Source organism: Trichoderma citrinoviride (assembly GCF_003025115.1).
Source record: "Trichoderma citrinoviride strain TUCIM 6016 unplaced genomic scaffold BBK36scaffold_10, whole genome shotgun sequence".
NCBI lineage: Eukaryota > Fungi > Ascomycota > Sordariomycetes > Hypocreales > Hypocreaceae > Trichoderma > Trichoderma citrinoviride.
In genome coordinates, this window is record NW_020194718.1 from 1,362,218 (window position 1) to 1,381,657 (window position 19,440).

At 52.2% G+C, this 19,440-nt stretch overlaps 5 protein-coding genes and 1 non-coding gene across 6 annotated transcripts; 4 read left to right on the plus strand and 2 right to left on the minus strand.

Moving 5' to 3' along the window:
* Nucleotides 1-283: 283 nt before the first annotated feature.
* Nucleotides 284-384, plus strand: BBK36DRAFT_t125. The gene has a single exon. It is a non-coding gene; the product is annotated as a tRNA-Ile (tRNA).
* A 1,355-nt stretch (nt 385-1,739) lies between these two features.
* BBK36DRAFT_1177679 (ER membrane protein) lies at nt 1,740-2,962 on the plus strand (the record flags this gene model as incomplete). Its single annotated transcript, XM_024896081.1, has 4 exons — nt 1,740-1,812; nt 1,903-1,918; nt 2,146-2,369; nt 2,430-2,962. The coding sequence occupies 4 exons, from the start codon at nt 1,740-1,742 to the stop codon at nt 2,960-2,962; spliced, it is 846 nt and encodes a 281-aa protein (XP_024748191.1).
* A 4,091-nt stretch (nt 2,963-7,053) lies between these two features.
* BBK36DRAFT_1177681 (phosphatases II) lies at nt 7,054-8,998 on the plus strand (the record flags this gene model as incomplete). The annotated part of the gene is made up of 2 exons (XM_024896082.1): nt 7,054-7,163; nt 7,252-8,998. Exons 1-2 carry the CDS (start codon nt 7,066-7,068, stop codon nt 8,996-8,998), a joined length of 1,845 nt encoding a protein of 614 aa, XP_024748192.1. The 5' UTR covers nt 7,054-7,065.
* Nucleotides 8,999-9,721: 723 nt separating this feature from the next.
* Nucleotides 9,722-11,991, minus strand: BBK36DRAFT_1170543 (hypothetical protein; the record flags this gene model as incomplete). The annotated part of the gene is made up of 4 exons (XM_024895461.1): nt 9,722-10,460; nt 10,528-10,658; nt 10,744-11,072; nt 11,184-11,991. The coding sequence occupies 4 exons, from the start codon at nt 11,989-11,991 to the stop codon at nt 9,722-9,724; spliced, it is 2,007 nt and encodes a 668-aa protein (XP_024748193.1).
* A 4,002-nt stretch (nt 11,992-15,993) lies between these two features.
* Nucleotides 15,994-17,416, plus strand: BBK36DRAFT_1122849 (CRAL/TRIO domain-containing protein; the record flags this gene model as incomplete). The annotated part of the gene is made up of 2 exons (XM_024890986.1): nt 15,994-16,344; nt 16,418-17,416. The coding sequence occupies 2 exons, from the start codon at nt 15,994-15,996 to the stop codon at nt 17,414-17,416; spliced, it is 1,350 nt and encodes a 449-aa protein (XP_024748194.1).
* A 570-nt stretch (nt 17,417-17,986) lies between these two features.
* Nucleotides 17,987-18,592, minus strand: BBK36DRAFT_1093501 (hypothetical protein; the record flags this gene model as incomplete). The annotated part of the gene is made up of 1 exon (XM_024889045.1): nt 17,987-18,592. A coding segment is annotated over one exon (606 nt), but the record flags the coding sequence as incomplete, so codon positions are not given.
* Nucleotides 18,593-19,440: the final 848 nt, after the last annotated feature.

Genomic DNA, 19,440 nt, shown 5'->3' on the forward strand with positions numbered 1-19,440 from the left:
TGAGCAACATTCAAGGTTAAGATATCTTACCTTGACGATTACCATACGCATGGCGGCGGTGACGACAACGCAGAAAGTGAAGACTCTTGCCGAAGCTTTGTTGTAGCTGCAATTCAAATTCCAATGTCCAGCCTGGTGATGTCCTTTTCTGTTAGGTTGATTAATCCAATGAATGTCGGGAAACGGATCGAAGGGCAAAATTGGCGAGGCCCTGGGCGAGGCTACCCTAGAATAGCCAGCAAGGTTGATGGGTGTAATGAAGAAGCTCAGATCTCAATTCAGGGCTTCCGTAGCTCAGTTGGTTAGAGCTTCGTACTAATACTTCCGGCCTTGCGCCAAGTGTTGGTAATGCGAAGGTCGCAGGTTCAAGCCCTGCCGGGAGCAAAAGTCCCAGTTGCCCACTGATTTTTTTGTCTTTTTTGCTTATCACCTAGTCATGCTGTATGTATAGGAAACTTCAATAACGCGAAATTCAGCATCGTCATCTCGTGCTCTTCTTTTACCGTTTTTTTTTTTTTTTTCTTTCTTTATTTTGGTGGTGGATGTCCATGCCGGCATAAGAACCTGGATGGAGTGATTGATGAAGCACAAAGGAGTCGGATTTGAACAAGAACCAGGTGCAACTCGCGTACTCCGTCCGTACTGGTACCTCATCCCTTCATCTTTCTTGCACCGGTGCTGGACTGCAGCGTCCAACTGCATATTCATCATCTTCTTTCACATGCCGCGAGCTCAGCTTTATTGGTAGTTAGTGTAAACTGCTCGCGTGGGTGCACTGGCAATTAGTTGACGGGAGACAAGAGCAGCACTACAAGTTTTTGTGTGGCCAAGCAAGGCATTTAATTTCGTCATTGGCGGTGGCAGCTCTGTCGTCATCCCTCATCATGAATCGGCAGATCTGGAGAATCCTTGAATGCTGATCATACAACTTTAGATGCTGATTTGATATTGGATAGATAGTTACCAGAATGAATCCTATGTAGAGATATCGCGATCAATGCATCATGCAGGCAACTCGGAAGCAAGAGGATTCATTTTCAAGAAAGACCTCGACGACAGAGGACAAGAGAAAGCTGGCAGCTGTTGAGCCTCGGTCATGAGACGTCGTCATCCTCGTCGGCGAAGCACATGCCCAGCTCCGGCTTCAGCTCGTGGCCCCTGAACGCGAACAAAAAGCTCATCAGGCAGCAGAATGGCCTCCAACGAAAGCTGTCCTCATTGCAGCTGATAAAATCGCCTTTGATACGCGTGCATCTCCTTTTCTTCATCTCCATCAGTGACGCATCCACTTGCTTGCTTTTTTTTTTCTGTGACCCGGTTTGCTGCCGCTAGAGAAGCCAATAGAAGCCGGACACAGCAAGGCTCCAGCGCCACCAACCACCTGAGGCGCCTGCGACTAAACAAGCTGGCTTCAGCTCCAGCTCCGGCTTCTTCTTCTTCTTCCCTCCCACTCTCTTCCCTTTTCCCAGCTCCAGACCATCTCTGCTATTCTGCATACATTCCGCTGCTCTTCTTCTCCGAAGAGAACCTCGACTTTGACACACGCTCTCGTCTCTCGCATCATCACCACCAGCTCAGCTCTTTGTCCCCCCCTTGCCGAAGCTACCCCTCATCAGCTCTGCAAGTTGTTCTGCGCGCCGTCTTGAAGCTTCACGTCCTCGTCATCGCCCGTGTTTGCCCAACGTCACAACCCCTCAGCTGGCGACTGTCTGCTGCTCGATAGCAGTTGATCCTACGACATGGCTCCTCCTCCGCCAAACCCCAATCTTCCGCTCAAGGAGCGATTCTTGGCTCTGGCCCAGACTCTGCAGTGTATGTTTGCAAGCTCCTTGAATGTTTCTTTTCTTTGTGGTCAGATTTGCACGTGCACAGTTGCTAACCTGGTCTTTTCTTGTTGCATAGTCGCCTGGTTTGTCGGGTAAGACCTCCAACCATCTCTGACTTGACTGCACTTCATCCCGGCCCCGATGTCCTCCCCTTCTGAGCTTTGCCTCGCCTCTTCCGCAGCTTCCCGCCGAATCTCCCCAAGACGCAAGAACTCGACACGTTTCGGAAGCACGGAGGGCGACGACTTTGGGGGCCGGCATTTGATCGGGTAGACACGACCATATGAAGAGACACGCGACTGACGTTTCGTCCACTCAGGCACCTGACCCTTCTGCTCACTACCACTCGATATGCCCTGTCATGGATATTCATGAACTACTACAGCGGCATGGCCCAATTCTCCTACCGGACATCGTTTGTGGCCGCAGCTCTCACGTATGGCATCGTCGTGTACAAGACACAGCGCGCCCGCGCAAAGACGGGAACCAAGGCGCCCAACGGTGTCATCGGCCTCCTCGCTGATGAGAACGTCCAGTATCTGGGTAAGTTTCGTCGCCGGGTCTGGTGCCTCGTTCGTGTCTCTGGCTGACACTCTGTGCTAGCTATGGCCCTCGTCTGGCTCTTCTCTCCTCAGTATCCCCTCGCTCTGCTTCCTTACTCGGTCTACTCCGTCTTCCACGTGGCCACGTACTCCCGCCAGAACCTGATCCCAGTCTTCCACCCCCCTCCGCCCGCCACCGATGGCGTGTCGCAGCCCAAGGTCAACAACCCGCTCGCGAATAAGATTGGAAACTTTGTCAAGGAGTACTACGACTTCTCTATGACGGTGGTCGCGTACCTTGAGATTAGCCTGTGGACCCGAGTCTTGCTGTCAGCCATCCTTTTCCAGCGTAGGTCCTGGATCCTGCTTGGACTGTACACCATCTTCATCCGAGCTCGCTACGCCCAGAGCACCCACGTCCAGTCCTCCTTTGCTCACGTCGCTTCCCGGGCCGACCACTTTGTTTCCGCCCAGGGAACCCCGCCTCAGCTCAAGCAAGCTTGGGACATTGTCAAGGGCATTGCTAGCAAGTTCCACGATGCCACCGAGATTAGCAGGTACACGGGTGCTGGCCCTGCCAAGAAGACTTCATAAATGTCAGGACACTATTCTTGCGACAATTTCCTCTGCGATAGCTTTGTCAAAACGAAACGATGCGCTTGTAGCGTGCTATATGCGATACCTTTAGCATCGGGGGAGATTGGAACGGGCATAGCAGTCATTACGGCCGTTGGAAGACGAGCCGGTGACTGTGCCTATGGTGGCTGCTTGCCCCTTGACGACAAAGTGCTTGACGAGCCGTTACCCTTGGACGTTTAAGGCAAGACTGATTGACCGGAATGGAGTATCGGCCATTTTATCATTTCGAACTGACTTTGGTCCACTCGAGGATGAACTTCGATCGAACTGTTGGAGCAACGGGAGGACCTGGTGGAGAGAGAATACTTGTCGTGGGTATATTATATGGGTGGATGAAGCTATATGGATGAGGGAGCAGGACATGCAATGGGCGCGCAGTGGGAACACTCTATCTGTTGTTGTTTGTGCTGGTGGTTGTGGAAGTTTTGTGATGTTGAGGATTATTCTTGCGACAATACAAAGTGCTATCGATGAACATGTGATTGGTTGCGTTTCCGGCATTTTGCTCGTGGTTTTGCAGCTGTATTGTGAATAGCTTCACTTTTCGATAGGACGCCGCTGGCGTTGATGTCATTGAACGCTTGATGTCATGCACTCTGGTGACGCCACTGTTGGCGCTAGGGAATCGAGCTAGGTCTAAGCTGACTTTAAGTTGTAGCATCGGATATGTCTGGGACTTGGTGGTTACAGCAACTCAGCGTGGCATATTAATTAGGACTGACTAAAATGCCTCCATACTATGCATAGAATGCCTCTATGTTATGGCTAGGTACTGCACTAACTAACTAGCATAGCTAATGCTGGAAAATGCTAGGGTTTTGCATACTAAATTAGATATACACTATCTTCTTTAGTTCTTTATTTACTAATAATTACTGTATTAACCTCTTGGCTATATAGTTATTACCTGCTGCTGCAACTTAAAGCTATCTGCAACCTAATTTTACATATAACCAGTTAACTTAATAAAGTCGCTTTTTTATAAGGAATTCAAGACTGTTAATAAGGCCAGGGCTGCTGTTAACGCTGTCGGCAAGGAGGTTGGCTTTAGTCTGACAGTATACTATAAAAGGCCAGGTATAATTAAACTTCGCTATAGTAAAGGAAGGAAATTTAAGTCATAATTAAATCCCTAGCTTGCTAAGTCTTGCTGGCGCAGTATAAGCTCTTAGATAATAGGCTGTCCTTTTAAACTTATAATTATAAAGCTATAAAATAACATGGCCTAGAAAATATAGAAATCTAAGAACGACATAGCCATTAAATATAATTATAAATATCTCTTATAAACAGCCTTCTCTTACTATTAAAAAATAACTATTAAAGAGAGGCAGGTTAATATTATCTTTATATATAATTATAAAGTTAGACCTTGCTAAATCCTGAATAAACTTTAGTCTAAAGGTTATTATAATATCTAGGGGTTAAGCTGTTATAACGTCTATAATGTTATTTAAAAGCATTATAAACTTAAACTTAGTAGACAGTTAGAAATGCAATGGCTTTTTAATAAGCTTTATAATAACTACTGCTATTACTTTTAGTATTATTATAACAAGGAGAATCGTCTAAACTTGTTATTTATAACTCCTAGGCCGTTAATTTACCTTCTATAGCAGTATCCTTTAGTTTTATTAATAGACTCTACTTACAAGACTAATTAATTTAATATGCTGTTATTTAATATCTGCAGCATCACCTTAACTAAGAAGACCTTCTAGGTTATTACTATCTTCCTATCTAGTAAGAGGGAATATTACTATAATTAGGCTATTAGTATTCTTTATAATCTACTATAAGAATATAATATCCTATAGCCTTAGGTTATTATTATAGACTAGGAGCTTTCCCTTATAAATGCCTTAGAAAATTACCTATTAATAAACATAGCTGCATATATTCTTTACTAGTGGCATATTAATATAAATATACTGGCTAAAATAAAGTCTTTTTTCCCTAAAGCTTAATATAACCTAACCACTAAACGGATAAAGAGGGCAGTATAGTTCTAGGCCTTCTTAAAGTCCTAGAATAACCTTATCGCCAGTCTAACTAAGAGAGACTATAAGTCTTGCCTTAACGCTATTATAAAGCCTAGGGCCAGTTAGACAGTCTACCTTACAGGTGCTGTTAACTATATTTACAGTATATAGCTATATCCTTAGAAAAAGAAGATTATACGCTGCTAGGTTAATTAGCTACAGCACTTTAGGCATATAATAACATTAGTTATTAAGTTATTATATTTAGTAATAAAAAAACATATAGTCAGTAGCTATAGTAATCTCTTAACTGTATTTTGCCGGCTTAAGGGCTTCTAGAGCAATTAACACTAAGAGATTAAGAATCTCTAAGCTATAAGGATAAATAAGATCCTAAATTTATTCTATTAACTGTTATATATCGCTATATGCAGCCAAGTTGCTCCTCAGGCTTTACATTTAATGCAGATAAAACACTAGACCCTAGACTAATTAAATAACTAAGACATTATAACTCTTTATAATCCTTATGCCTTTAAGACAATCTATAGCCTCCTATGCTATTATATTATATCTAGGAGACTTATAGAATAAGAGCTAATTTAGATTAAAGAAATACACCTGTTCTAGTAATAGAAAAGAGTTAACTAGAATAATAATAGGCCGACCTCTTCTATACTGCTTAATCCCTTAGTAATTAAGGGAAAAGGTTATTTAAAAGGAAGTCTAAATATTAAGAAAGATAGAATAACTATACAGGACCTAAGTCTCTTTAAGATAATTATCGCAATTAAAGATAATAAGGTAAGGGAGGATTATTAACTCTAGTAATAGCGGCCGCTGCTGTTAACAGCACCAGCCGCATTAGCCTTAGCTATTAATTTAATAATAATGCCTTTAATAACCGCCGCCAGGCGCTGCTTCTTAAAGACATTTAATATGTATAAGCTAGGCACTATAATGCAGAGATTATATTAATAATTAGTCTAAGTCCTTAATAACTATAAGTCTAAGGGTAAGAAAACACTATAAAATATATTACAGCTTCCTATTTAGGAAGGCCAGTAGCTTCTTTTTAAAGAGCAGGAGTCTTAGTGGTTAAATACAGATGCCCTAGGCGAGGAATATAAGATTAACGCAGATTTTAAAGATATAATAGATAAGGCTTTAGCCTTAGCTAAGGCAGAAGCCTATAAGGCCTTAGACCTAGATAATAAAGATGCCTAAGAGATATAAAGGAAAACACTAAGAAATAGCTAATTTAATAATATTGCGAGCTTTAAGTCCTTGCCTTTTTATAGATCCTAGTGTGTGCGGCATTTTTATATAAGAAAACATGACTACTTAATTTACAGCTAATTTTATATAGCGGCGCTGTAATTAGACTTCTAGCCACACAAGCCATATAACATAAAGGCATTCTATGCATAGTATGGAGGCATTTTAGTCAGTCCCTATTAATTTCTGCTGAGATGTACCTATGCAAAGGGCATATTTAATAAGCTACCCATTGTGTTACTGTAGATATAAGGTATGCTTGCTCCCGACGTGTCATGGTCGATGCCATGAATGAAGCTCTCCTATTGAACCAATCCAATGCCATCAGCCAGCTCAAGTGCTCTCGTGGGGCAGTTCCGCGGATGACGTCAAGGCGCCCAACGATCCGGGCTGAGGCGCTGCACAGGCACCGGAAGCCACTGAAGCAACGGCCGCCGTGGCCACTGGAGCCGCTGTAGCCACAGTGGACTCTTGCATTGACTCTCTGGCCATGTGCGCTGGCCGATGCTAGCGTCAGCAATGGATTGATTGTAACCTGAATTCACTTCCATCCAATCTTGATTCGAGGCTGCATGTCACCCCCGTCACCAACCTGGAATCGATCAGCAGGCTACCAATGTGACTTGTAGCCTTGGGCTTTGCATCTCCAACGCCTGCACTATTGTCTCTGTCCTGAATTCTCCCCCGATTCACTACGGACTTGACAATCGTCTTATAGCATCACCAGAGCCAGCAAGTGTCTCTCTCCGGCCTCTCCTTGATCCGCCTCTTCCCCTCCCCCTCTTTCAAGACACAGCCATGGCCTCGCTGCTGCGGCAGATCATTGCCAGTCCGCGGGCGCGGCATCCAGAGGCAGGGCTGGACCTCTGCTACGTGACCGACTTTATCATTGCAACGTGAGTACCCAGACATGCATACATGCAAGACTTCGGCTTCTTCCCAGAGAGCGCCCCGTGTCTCTAACCGCAGTCATGTGTCTCGCAGATCCGGCCCCTCGCAGACGTATCCCCAGCTCGCCTACCGAAACCCGCTCGACCAGCTCGTCGCCTTCCTCGACGCGAAACACGGCAAGGACTGGGCCATCTGGGAGTTTCGCGCCGAAGGGACGGGATACCCGGATGAAGCCGTGTACAATCGGATATGGCACTATCCATGGCCGGACCACCATCCGCCGCCATTTCGGTTGATTCCCATGATCATGGCGAGCATGAGGAATTGGCTGCATGGCGGCGACCCGCAGAATGCGCACAAGGAGCAGGACAAGACGGGACAAGACATGACCGAGCAAGGAAAGACGGAGCAAAGCGAAACGGAGCAGCCATCATCGTCTTCCACCCCGGCTACTGGAAGCAACACGGAGGCCGCCGCCACAACACCAGCCAAGTCGCAGCGGAACCCAAACAGGGTCGTGGTAGTCCATTGCAAAGCTGGCAAGGGACGAAGCGGCACCGCCAGCTGCAGCTATCTCATTGCAGAGGAGGGCTGGAAGGCAGAGGACGCCCTGGCGCGCTTCACCCAGCGCCGCATGAGGCCGCAGTTTGGCGCCGGCGTGTCGATCCCCTCGCAGCTGCGGTACGTTGGCTACGTCGACCGCTGGACAAAGGGCGGCAAGAAGTATGTTGATCGTCCGGTCGAGATTGTCGAGATCCACGTCTGGGGGCTGCGCAATGGCGTCAAGATGGACGTCGAGGCCTTTGCGGACGAGGGCAAGAGGATTGAGAGCCTTCACACCTTTACAAAGGACGAGAGGGTCGTCGTCGAGGGTGACGCACCCGAAGGCGGCGGTCTGTCTGAAATCATCTGGGATCTTGCGGGATACTCGACCCAGAGGGAGAAGGCGCCCGAGGCGGCAGAGTTCGCCGACGCCGCCAACAACGAGGTCAAGAAGAAGGATTCCTTTGATCCTACCCCTTCACCGCGGCCTTCGGAATCTTCCATGGAGTCTCTGATCCGGCGGAAGAGTGCCAAACTCATAGGAAAAGTATCACCGCCTGGATCACATTCCAAGGTTGACAAGCTGCGGGCCATGCTCTCTGTCGAGCCGCCAGCCCCAACCCCAACTACCGGCCCGCCTGAGGTCCGTACGGAGGCTCCCGACGAGACGGAGCCGGGCGGCAAGGCCGTCATCTTCAAACCGAAGCAGCCTGTTCGGGTCCCCAACAGCGACGTCAACATCTCTGTCGAGCGGCGAAACAGAACGCACAAGTCCATGGGGCTCACCATGGTCACGGCCGTCGCTTACGTGTGGTTCAATGCCTTCTTCGAGGGCAATGGTCCCGAGCAGCAGGGCATAGCGGACAGCCACGGCACCTTTGAGATTGAATGGGATGCCATGGACGGCGTCAAGGGGTCCAGCAGGAAGGGGATGAGGGCGTTTGACCGCATGACGGTCGTGTGGCGATTTCCCGACAGCGGCGAGCCCACGGCGGGAGAGCAAATTGTTGAGCCCAAGGAGGGCGAACCGGTGCCGCAGAGCAAGGCAGCCGATTGGAAAGGCACCCACAGTCCCAAATCCGCGGCCGCGGAAAAGGATCTGGGACTGCGTCAGCAGAGCCCGATGAGTGTGGACATCAGCAGGGCGAGCAGCATCAAGAGCGCCGAAGGAGTCGCGAGTCAGGGCCAGGGCCAGGGCCAGAACGAGGGGGTGAATGCGGACGAGGTGTCGAAAGGCTTGAAGCGCAGTGGGCCATCGGGGGAAGACTTTGACCAAGGAGAGGAGAAGACTGCGTGAAGTGCCAAGACGAGGGAAATGTTGCAGACACGATCGCTTTGAGGGGGTTGCTTAGGAGATGATTTGTGGGAGAATATACGGCGTGTGGTTGTGGTAGGCGAATATCGTACAGCAGCTTTGATACCAGCATTCAGGAGTCTTGTTTTTGTTTGTCAACGTCTAAACGCAGTTATAAACTTTAGGGTACACGGATGTTCCTCCAGATGATGTCTACTATACATGTGACGCCGTCTTGATGCAGAACGAATACACACGCGACCGAACGTTTCCATTGCTATCCCAGGAGCAACATGAGCCATTATGAAAGAAACAGAGATGATAAGTACAGATCAGATATTTGAAAAAAGAAAAAAAGCAAAAATCCACCGCTGAGATGCTTAGATGAGTTCGTGATTAGTAGCCAAGTCCAAGTAGAACGTAGTGTGTTGTACGCGTAGAATATATTGGAGAGAGAGATTTGTATTCCTTCGGAGAGGAGGTAGGCGAGTTGTGAGGTACGTTTTTGTCGCGAGAAGAGAGTAGATCTAGACCGAGTCTGAGAGAAGAGATATCGTTGAATCCAGATCATCGCAGTGTTTCCAGAACAGCGACTATTCTCGACGATCGTGTCGCAAAGAACTCGATGTAAGCCGTCAGACACTCTGCATCAAGCCAGAGATCGATCCTCCATGGTCCAGCAAAGAGATGAAGAATCCCACCAGCTAGTATCAGCGCTCCTCTCCTTCAAATCATCCACGCATGCGGCTGATCAAAGCACTCGTCCCACGCCGTCTTCCCCGACCCCCAGAACCTCCTCATCGTCGCCAGCGCCGAGCCCGTACACCCGCCCGTGAAGGGATCCCGCGCGCCGTTGAGCAGGTACATCTCCACCAGCATCCTGTCCCCGACGCCGCCCGTCGCGGCGGCCGTCCCCGCGACGACCACCGGCCAGAGGATGTGGTCCAGCAGCGGCAGGAACTCGGACGTCGTGTCGAGGAGCTGGAAGAGCTTGGCTCGGTGCATCTCGTGCAGTTCTGCGCAGCTGGGCTTGCGCGGGGAGGAGGAGGAGCAGCAGCAGCAGCGGGACGTGCATGGGAGTGTCAACGAGGCGAAGACCGCCACGGCGGATTTGAACAGCAGCGAGACGGAGAGCAGGTTGTGAGCCTTTTGGTCGTCAATATCGAGCGATTCCGTCGGCACAGGCGGCACGGAATACGCGTCAATCCGCGCGAGGATGTCACAGGAAGAGCTGCTGCTGCTGCTGTTGCTGCTGCTGGGATCAGAAAGGGGGTCGGGAGACGAGAGAGCGGCTTCGAGGCGGAGGCGGTTGATGAGGAAGATTTCGCGGAAGAGAGGCGCGGGGCAGTAGAAGAGGGGGCTGCTCCCGATCTCGTAGAGGGCCATGACATCGTCGACGTCGAAGTTGCAGGCGTCGACGAGTTGGGCGTGGCTGGGGCTTGTGGTGTTGAAGACGGTGATGCCGCTGGTGAGGGGGATGGTTAGCTTGATAGTTTGGTGTTAAAGGGGGGAGAGGGGAGGTTGTCACGTACATGACGAAGCTTTGCATCAATAGGGGGGTTGCGGAAGTGTTCATCAGTTTGCGGAGGCCGCCGCAGTGCCTGATGAGCATGAGGTAGCCGTCGGCATGAAGACGCCATGATAGCGAGTTGGAGACGAGGACCTTTTCAAAGACAAGAAGAATTTCAGTTCAGTACACGTTCATCTTTGAAAGTTCAAGTGATCATCATGTATGGGTTCAATCTCACCTCTGCGCTCATCAAGTGAGCCATGCTGGAGAAGATGTTAAACACGTTGCCGCTGCGCTGGATCTCGTCGTTCAGAGCCCGAATCGACTTGCCCATGTGCCGGTAAAACTCGAGCCACAGGTGGGACGCAGGGCCGGACGTCGACGGCTCCAGGTCCAGCCCGTGGATGATGGAGACGCACATGATGCGGTAGCCGACGGCGATGGCGAGGATGCAGTGCCGGTTGGCCGCCGTGAGGGCCTGCAGGGCCTTGCCGTTGAGCTCGCCTCCCCAGGCGGGGTTCTGGACGATTTGTCTTGCGCGGAGCTTGGGGAGGAGGAGGTTGTTGTCTGTGGAATGATGGGTCAGATACATGTGTACGATGCTTTTGTGATTCGTATAGTGTGTATATATAATACAAGTTGGTAGAAACGAGAAAGAAAGGAGACAGGCAAACATACAGTACTGTATTGCGTCGACAAAGTCCCACTGCTCGGGCCTCAGGTCCGGCGGAACAGACACCTGCATCTGCCTGGAGCTGTTGGTAGAGCCCCATTGCTGCAGCTGTCTGCTGGCGACCACCTGAAGACTCGTCGTGCTCATGTTCTCATTCCCGTCGGAGCAGACGTCGATGCTGCTGCTATTCATGTTGTCGTCTTCCCGATGACCCTGGTCACTGCGGACAATCGCCACCAGCGATGTCGAGTCGCCGGGCGAAGCGTCGGAGAAGATGCCGGCGTCGCTGCTCCGGTCACTGCCGCTGCTGCTGGCGGTGCTGTTTGTGACGGTGTTGGTGGTGGTGGTGATGCTCTCCATGTCGCTGTTATTGTTGTTGCTGGCGCCATTCTCGGTGATGTAGCTGTCGTTGTTCACGCCGCGGCCATCAGTCCTGACCTCCTCCTCCTCCCTCCTCCTCCGCCATCTCGTCGACGACCCCGACCCTGACGCCCCTCGCTCCAGCGTGCTGCTCGACAACAACCTCCCCGTTGCGCCGGGACGCGGACCCGGACCCGGACCCGGCCTGGCCTGCTGCTGCTGCCGTCTGCCTGCCGCCGCCGCCGGTTTCGCCCCGTAGCCCCGGCCCTTGTTAGCCTTTGGCTTCTGCAGCCGCGACACCTTGCCCGTGGGCAGCCACGTCAGCGGCCGGGCGTTGTTGTAGCCGGGGCAGACCATGCCGGCGGCGCTGCAGTTGCCGCAGACGGGGATCTTGCCGTCGCACGGCGAGCTGCGGCGCTGGCATTCCCAGCATTGCGGCCTTTTCGACGTCATCGTGGGCGCCGGTTGTGCTTCATTGCTGTTTGGACAGAAAAGAGGGCGCGGTGGCAAGCAGAGGGTTTTGAAAGAAATGGATAGATGGGAGAGCGTATAGAGTTGTGAAAGAATGAATCAGCCGTCTTATGTCTGGTCTTATGTTGTTTGTTTTGTTCTTCTGTCTAGAGCCTCAGCCTCGTTTTGTTATTTAAAATCAGTCACCCCCCAAAAAGAGCGTAGGTAATCAACTGTCAATCAGTCATCGTCAAAACACTTTCCGATTCGATCTCAGATTGTCGTCGCCGGGGTGTGTGTGTGTGTGAGTGTGTGAGTGTGTAGCGTCTGCCTGGTTGCTTGCTTGCTTTAGCCCCAGCTTCCTGAATGCACTTGCGGATTGGCCTCCGTCCCAGTCGGGCAATCAGCGAGATGGAAGCTCTTTTCGCGGAGTACCGACAGAGGGCCAACGAGCAACGAGGGGGCAAGGGGGGGCCGAAAAGGGCGCTTCTACGGAGGAATAGACGGCGTCGAGATCACAAAGCAGAGCCGGGCTCGGGGTCGGTCGCTCGGGGCAAATCAACTGCGAGGGGCTGAAAGAAAATGGCTTCGAGGTTGCGGAGATAAAGGGGGAATAGCAGTGAAAGGCAGGGTTCGGTTGAGGTCACAAAGTGCAGAGGCACCGAATAGGCAAGACAAGATGGAATCAGGGAGTTGGGGAATAAAGGCGGTTGGATTAGGATGGGACGATATGTATGGTATGGTATGATGCGATGCCATCAGTCAGTCAGTCAGTTCGGGGGGCCGGGACAATCCCACTCTGCGCTGCCTGGTTGCTGGTACTACTACTATGCTCGTGCTTCCTCGTATGCCGTCGAATCAGATCAACCATATGAGATATGACCCTCCAGGCCGAACTGAGTTGCCCCCCTTGTTGGTTCGTGGTTGTGGTGCAAACCCAGAATCGCCTCAAGCGCAGATTCAGGTAGTAATACAAGGCCACAAATGTGTCAACTGAGCCCCGAAAGGCAATTACTGTAGTCGACGTGAAACTCGGACAACCAACAAACTCCATCCTCGGCTGCGGGGCCAATAGAGGATGGAGTTGTTCCCCTTTGTCCGAGGCCCATGGCCGCAATGACTCTTCAACTTGCTTCAGTGAGGGCAGCCAACTCACTCGAGCCTGACATCTCCCGGGGCCTCTCTCTGCCTTATTTAACACTCTACTTTGCCGTTGGTACCACCTGTACGACTGACTGGCTCGGGGGGCTTTTTGTTTGCAATCCTCTTCTACAGCGGATGGGTGCTTGGAAGCGCCCCGATGGCCTGCAGTAGTACTTACACGAAGCGAAGGCATGTCAGTAGTAGTAGTAGCAAGTATTACCTAGCAAAGGCGGCCTCACCCGCTCAATCATGCTGGCTTCAAGTACATGTAGCATCAACTGCACAGAACGCATCCAGACGGCGCCTAGAATGCACCCGCCTCGACCTGGCCCTTTGCTCTCGCGCTAAACATAGCAGCCGACTGCCGCTGCTCGCGGAAGCGCTACGGCGGATCGACCCTCCGCGGGCTGTCACAGGCTACAGGCCCTTGTTTTCTTCTGATCAGTCCGTGGATACAGTATGTATGTACGAGCGCCTAGGTATGATCGGACCGACGGCTATGCGAGATACCCTTGGGGGGGGCTCTCGGTGGGGGGACGCCTCTCTTCCTGTGCTTGGGGGCTGGATCTCAACCAAGGTGACCGACAGGTGGTGAGGAGGACTCAGGAGAAAGGAGGTACTTGTCGTAGGCGGTATTGTGTGGTGTTCGGTGTTCAAGGGGCTTGACAAAGGAGTGGAAGGATCGGTTTGGTTGTCGTGCTCCGTCTTATATGCATCTGTTTCTGAAGGGCTCTGCACCAATACGCGCATCCATGGAGTACCGAGAGGCGGGATTCGCAGGGCTGGGCCAGACCGAGAGATCGAAAGGGGAGCCAATTCGCGCGTGCAGTCATTGTCAGAGTGAAAGGATTGTTGCTGCCACGTCGTGTTGGGTTACCCTCATACTTGTTATATCCATTCCCACGTCTGACAGTCATGGCTGGGGAAGAGAAGGATCTATGTTGGGGGAACTGGAACAGGGATTGAGACTGCGACTCCTAGTATAAAGCGCAGAAGGTCCCGCGATAGACCAAGAGCAAATGTCGACACACAACCACATGAGAACCAGCCGCTGCTGGACCTCCCCCTAAAGGGCAATGGATTGTCCATGATGGTCAATAGCCGGCGATCTTCAAGAGAGGAAAACGTCACATTCAAGTGGCGAATCGGCGAATGTCTCCATCGCTATGCGCCACGGACGCGTTGCTGACAAAAGAAACTCAACTCTGGAGGCTATTCGTCTGCTACCCTGGAACAGGTCAACCAAGATCGCTGGGCTTTTCTCGATCAAGCCGGGACGAAGAGAAAGTGTCAGTCCCCTGGAATCACTCTTCATCCGGATTCTTCCTATTTGGCTGTGTTGCTTCTCTGCAGTCCTCCGAGCACCGTGCTCCGATCCTGTCTGTGCCGTCTGCATCAAGCCCATCAGCCCCGGATTCTCTCCTCCTCATGCCGTCTGACAAGGACCTTGGCGTCCTGACGATTTCCGCGCTATTCGAGCCGTTCAGCCAATGAGTTGAAGCACTCTGCAAGATGACGGGAGGTCATATGGACGGCCGTCCAGAGAGCTTGAATTCTGTCGCCTCCCGGTCTGACGGCGGATTTTAGGCCTGACCTGCCGGCATCAGGCTACTTTAAATACTCTCTAGTCCATCAATAGAGTCACCCATTACAGCGTTTGTTCCCCAGATTGAGTTGCATGGGCCAAACCGGCTTGCTGGGCCTCTGATCGATCGATAAGCAGCTGTCGGGCGTGCCGGAGATTTGCTTCCTTCCGAGGCTTCCGCACCACAACCCGGCCGGGGGATATATATAGTATGATATAGTAGTAACCACAACGGTGCTATGACTACACGTATGATGGACGACGGGAAGGGCCACATGTGGTAATAGCTGTGTGCCCGCGCGTGCAAATCCAGCACGGATCACGGCAGCCAGAGCGAACAATAAGCCCCAAGCATGCTGTCATTGCCGTCACAGGCCGCCGCCACGACAACGGGCAGGCCATGTGGAAGCAGCCAGAACATGTGGCCTGGCCGGAGCATCACGGTTCTGCCACATGCTGTTGCTAATTCCTTCGACCGTGCTGTCGCCTGTGAATCAAGGATTAGTAGCTCTTAGTAATGAGATGCCAAATGTTGTCCCATCCTGGCCCTCGCCGCTGCGCGATGATATAAGAAACACCAGGCCCCTTCCGCCGGCGCCAAAGGGAAGCTGTAAGCAACAAGACTGCATCTGGAATCAACGACAGCTGCCCAACAAGTGCCTTGACAGCAGCATCAGGCACAAGACAAGCTCTCCATCCGCCCTCATTACTATTCGCGGCTGTCAACCAACCGGACCCTCCCCCCTTTTTTTTTCACTGCTCCGACTGTCTGGATCCTCCTTCTTTCAGGACGGCCTTCTATCGGCCTCCGAAGCTGCCGTTTGCCGCCTCTCGGATCTGTTGTCTGGCTTCTCCACACACACCCCCATCCATATAATACCCATCGATTCTTGGCCCTGCCAGCTTTGCTCTACTTTTTGAGAAGCCCGAGTCTAATCGGCCTGCTGGCTTACTTTTTGCTCCCTGTCTGCTCCGCTAGCCTCCCCTTTAGCCGCCTTTCTTTGCGTGTCGAGCGGACTTTGTGATTTTGATCACCCGGAAACAGGAACTAGGAACGCCTATTTCTTTGTCCTCTTAATTTTTTCTGTTTCCTGTTTTTCATCCGCAACGCCTCTTTCGATCCTTCAGGAACCAAAGATTTACCGCAGTACCTGCACCACCTACTTATACTGTTGGTCGAGTCGGGTTACATCCTCCATCCTCCTTGTTTGCTGTCCCGTCTTGCACGCGGTGGATTTACACGGAACGAGGCGAAAGATTCACGAAACCCCCCCATCATGACGGCCGAGTACGAAGGTTCCGCGCCGGCCGGCCGGGTTCAGTCGTCGAGCTCGGCCAGCCAGCAGGCAGGAACGTTCCCCAACGGCCACCTGGGCCACCTGAGCGCCGCCCAGGAGGAGGCTCTGGAGCGCTTCAAGGCCGCGCTGCAGGACAAGAAGCTGTGGCGCCCGGGCCCGCCGCCGTCGCACGACGACCAGACGCTGCTGCGGTATCTGCGGGCCAGGCGCTGGATCGTGGACGATGCGCTGGCCCAGTTCAAGGACACGGAGGAGTGGCGGGCGGCGAACAACATCGACACGCTGTACCGGACGATTGAGCTCGACGCGTACGAGCAGAGCCGGCGCTTGGTGGGTGGTTGATTGCTACAGAGATGTTTGTTGTCACCGGATGTCAAACTGACCGCAGAACTTTGCGATATAGTATCCCCAATGGACGGGCCGCCGAGACCGCCGAGGCATCCCCCTATACGTCTTTGAAATCCGCACCCTCGACTCCAAAACCATCGCAAACTACGAGAAGCAGGGCGCCAACAGCACCTTTTCACAGGCCAAGACCGACGGCAAGACGCCCCCCGGCCTGCTGCGGCTCTTTGCCCTGTACGAGAACCTGACGCGCTTCAACCAGCCCTTTTGCACGCAGCTGACGGACCGCGAACACCCGGACGTGCCCGTGACCATGAGCACCAACATTGTCGATATCTCGGGCGTCGGGCTGAAGCAGTTCTGGAACCTCAAGGGCCACATGCAGGCGGCGTCGCAGCTGGCCACGGCGCACTACCCCGAGACGCTGGACCGCATCTTCATCATTGGCGCGCCCGTCTTCTTCAGCACCGTTTGGGGGTGGGTGAAGCGCTGGTTCGACCCCATCACGGTGTCCAAGATCTTCGTGCTTGCGCCTCACGAGGTCAAGCCCACGCTCGAGGCCTTTATCGAGCCCCGGAACATCCCCAAGAAGTACGGCGGCGAGCTCGACTACACATTCGGCCAGCTGGGCATTCCCGATCCCGCCTGGGAGGGCGTGGTCCGGTGGGAGAAGGGATACAGCTCGTTCCCCAGCGGACCGCTGCTGTGGGAGGACGTTCCGGGCGAGGACAGGCTGGCGTGCGTGCGACTGGGTGCGGAAAACGGCAAGCTGGTCAGAGAGGTCATCTGCACGCTGCCCAGGACATGGAGCCCTCCGGAGAAGAATGCGGACGAGTCGACGGGAACCGACAGCTCGGCCACTGCCTCGACCAACACCGCCGCCACGACGATCAACGACGCCTCCGAGGGCACTCAGACGTCGGAATACACCCTGGACGACGCCACTCAGACCGACGGGCCTGCCGAAGCCATCGAGAAGCTGGCTATTGACGACGGCGACGACAAGGCCAAGACGCCCGAAGTGACGCCTATACCTGCCGCCACTGCCGCTGCATGAATGAGCCCCATGATTCTGCCGTTTATATCAACTTCTATGTTTTTCAACTTAATATCCTGGTTCTAGAGTCATCCAAGTCATTGCATATGTGCATACAGAATGCCTCTTTGTTCACCGGTTTGCGACTCCCTTTTGATGCTATTCTTTTTTTCCTTTCGTGGAAAGGATGGGGAGGATGGACTATACTATTTGCATTGCGGATTTGGCTGGGTTTGCGGGAGGTTGCTCATATCGAGGAGTCGGAAGAGGAGGGAAACTGGATGAGACAAAGACGTTGACGTGACGAGATGAGACGTGTATGGGAAATGGGAGGGCGTATTCATCGTCCAGGTTGGGGAATGTAATGGGACTTGGAATATACCAAATATCTAGCTGTTCATTTTTGCTCTTTGATATACAGACACGCATGCTGTTGGCGATGCTTTCCTCACAGGAATCTGTGCTCGATATTATGATCGTTGATTGCTCGGTGCATGTTTTCGCTCTAAATGATATCTTGTGTGTTGTGTTTCCGTCTATGTTCGCTCAAGCAACTTCTATGCGGGCGTTCTACAATCAACCTCTATGCCTCCTGCTCCTCCACAGCTCAACCCCCTTCCCAACCTCGTCCCACGTCACGCCGTCCAACACCAGCTTCATCGTCAAGCCCAGCCGCTCCGTCTCCCTATTCCTCGCCTCGTCGTCGAAGAAGAGCATATCCTCGAACCGGATCCCCGTCCGCTTCTGCAGCGCCTCGAAATGCTTAATCTTGCTTCCCGGGTATATCTCCAGCCCTCCGTCAAACACGTCAATCGCAATCTTTTTCTTCGTCGCAGACGATGATTTCTTATTATTATTATTATTACTACTGCCGTCTTCGTCCGAGAAGGAGGCTGTCGGCGGGATGTGGAGGCCTTTGAGCAGTTCGCGGGCCAGACTCGGCGCGCTCGTCCGCGACGCAACGCCCAGCTTGATCTTGTTCGGGCTGTTGAGGTACGGCAGCACGGCCAGGATCTCGGGGACCTGGTCGTAGAAGGCGAATTCCTCGCCCGTGCGATCCGTCGCGCCGGTGTGTGCGGGGTTGATCTTGAGCGGAGGCGTGACGTGGGTGTCGACCCAGAAGGGCCAGAGCGTGTAGTCGAGGTCGAAGACGATGAGGCGCGGGAACGGCAGCGAGGGATCGGACAAGGAGGCGGGGAGGTCGAGGCGCGGGAAGGGAGAGTTTGTGGATGAGGATGGGAGGGTCGAGAAGGAGAGGGACGAGGGCGTCGTGCTAAAGGTCGGGGTGATGGGCGTGCCGCCTCCAGAAGAGGCGAGGGAGAGGCTGGAGGAGGAGGTTGGAAAGGTGAGTTTTCGAGGCATGGCGGAGGTTGGTGATGGGCGCGTGATGATGTGAAGGAGAAAGAATGGAAATGTTGGAGACGTTGGAGTGCGCATTCGAGGCGGCTATAGCGGGGAGGCTGGCGGCTAGTGTGGACTTTGTACTGTATGAGCATCCGGACAGTTATATGGAGACGCAACGTCATTAAGATACAGTCTTCGTTCATCCAACGTCGTGGATTGTAGCACGTATAGAACCGAAAGAGGCTGATCAATATCCCACGAGCATCTTACTGTATTGTGTAGATGAAATGATAATGGCCCAAGGGGACTTGACTTGGTGGTTGAAGACAAGGACAACTAGGCGGAAGCCCAGTCTCTGCGCCCAACTGGAAGAAAGCCCGCCGTAACAGCGATGCAAGGACTTAGCATAGTTCCACGACTGCCATTACTGTTGACTACAACTCCCTCGCGGCTTTTCTATCCTGCTAATCAACTTCCACTTAGCTACAGTGAGCCGCGGTGCCTAAGGAGCGGACACCGGGATAATAGTGGAGACTCGGCTTCCGGGTCCGGTCCAGGTCCGGAGGCTGCGGGATCTGAGCAGTGAAGCCACGGAATCATCAGAACTTGTTTACAGCGGCCTCTACAAAGATAGAAAATATGTGCGTTGATACCCATAGTTTCTGTAGCCCAGTTTGCCATTTTGACCCCTGAGACTTCTA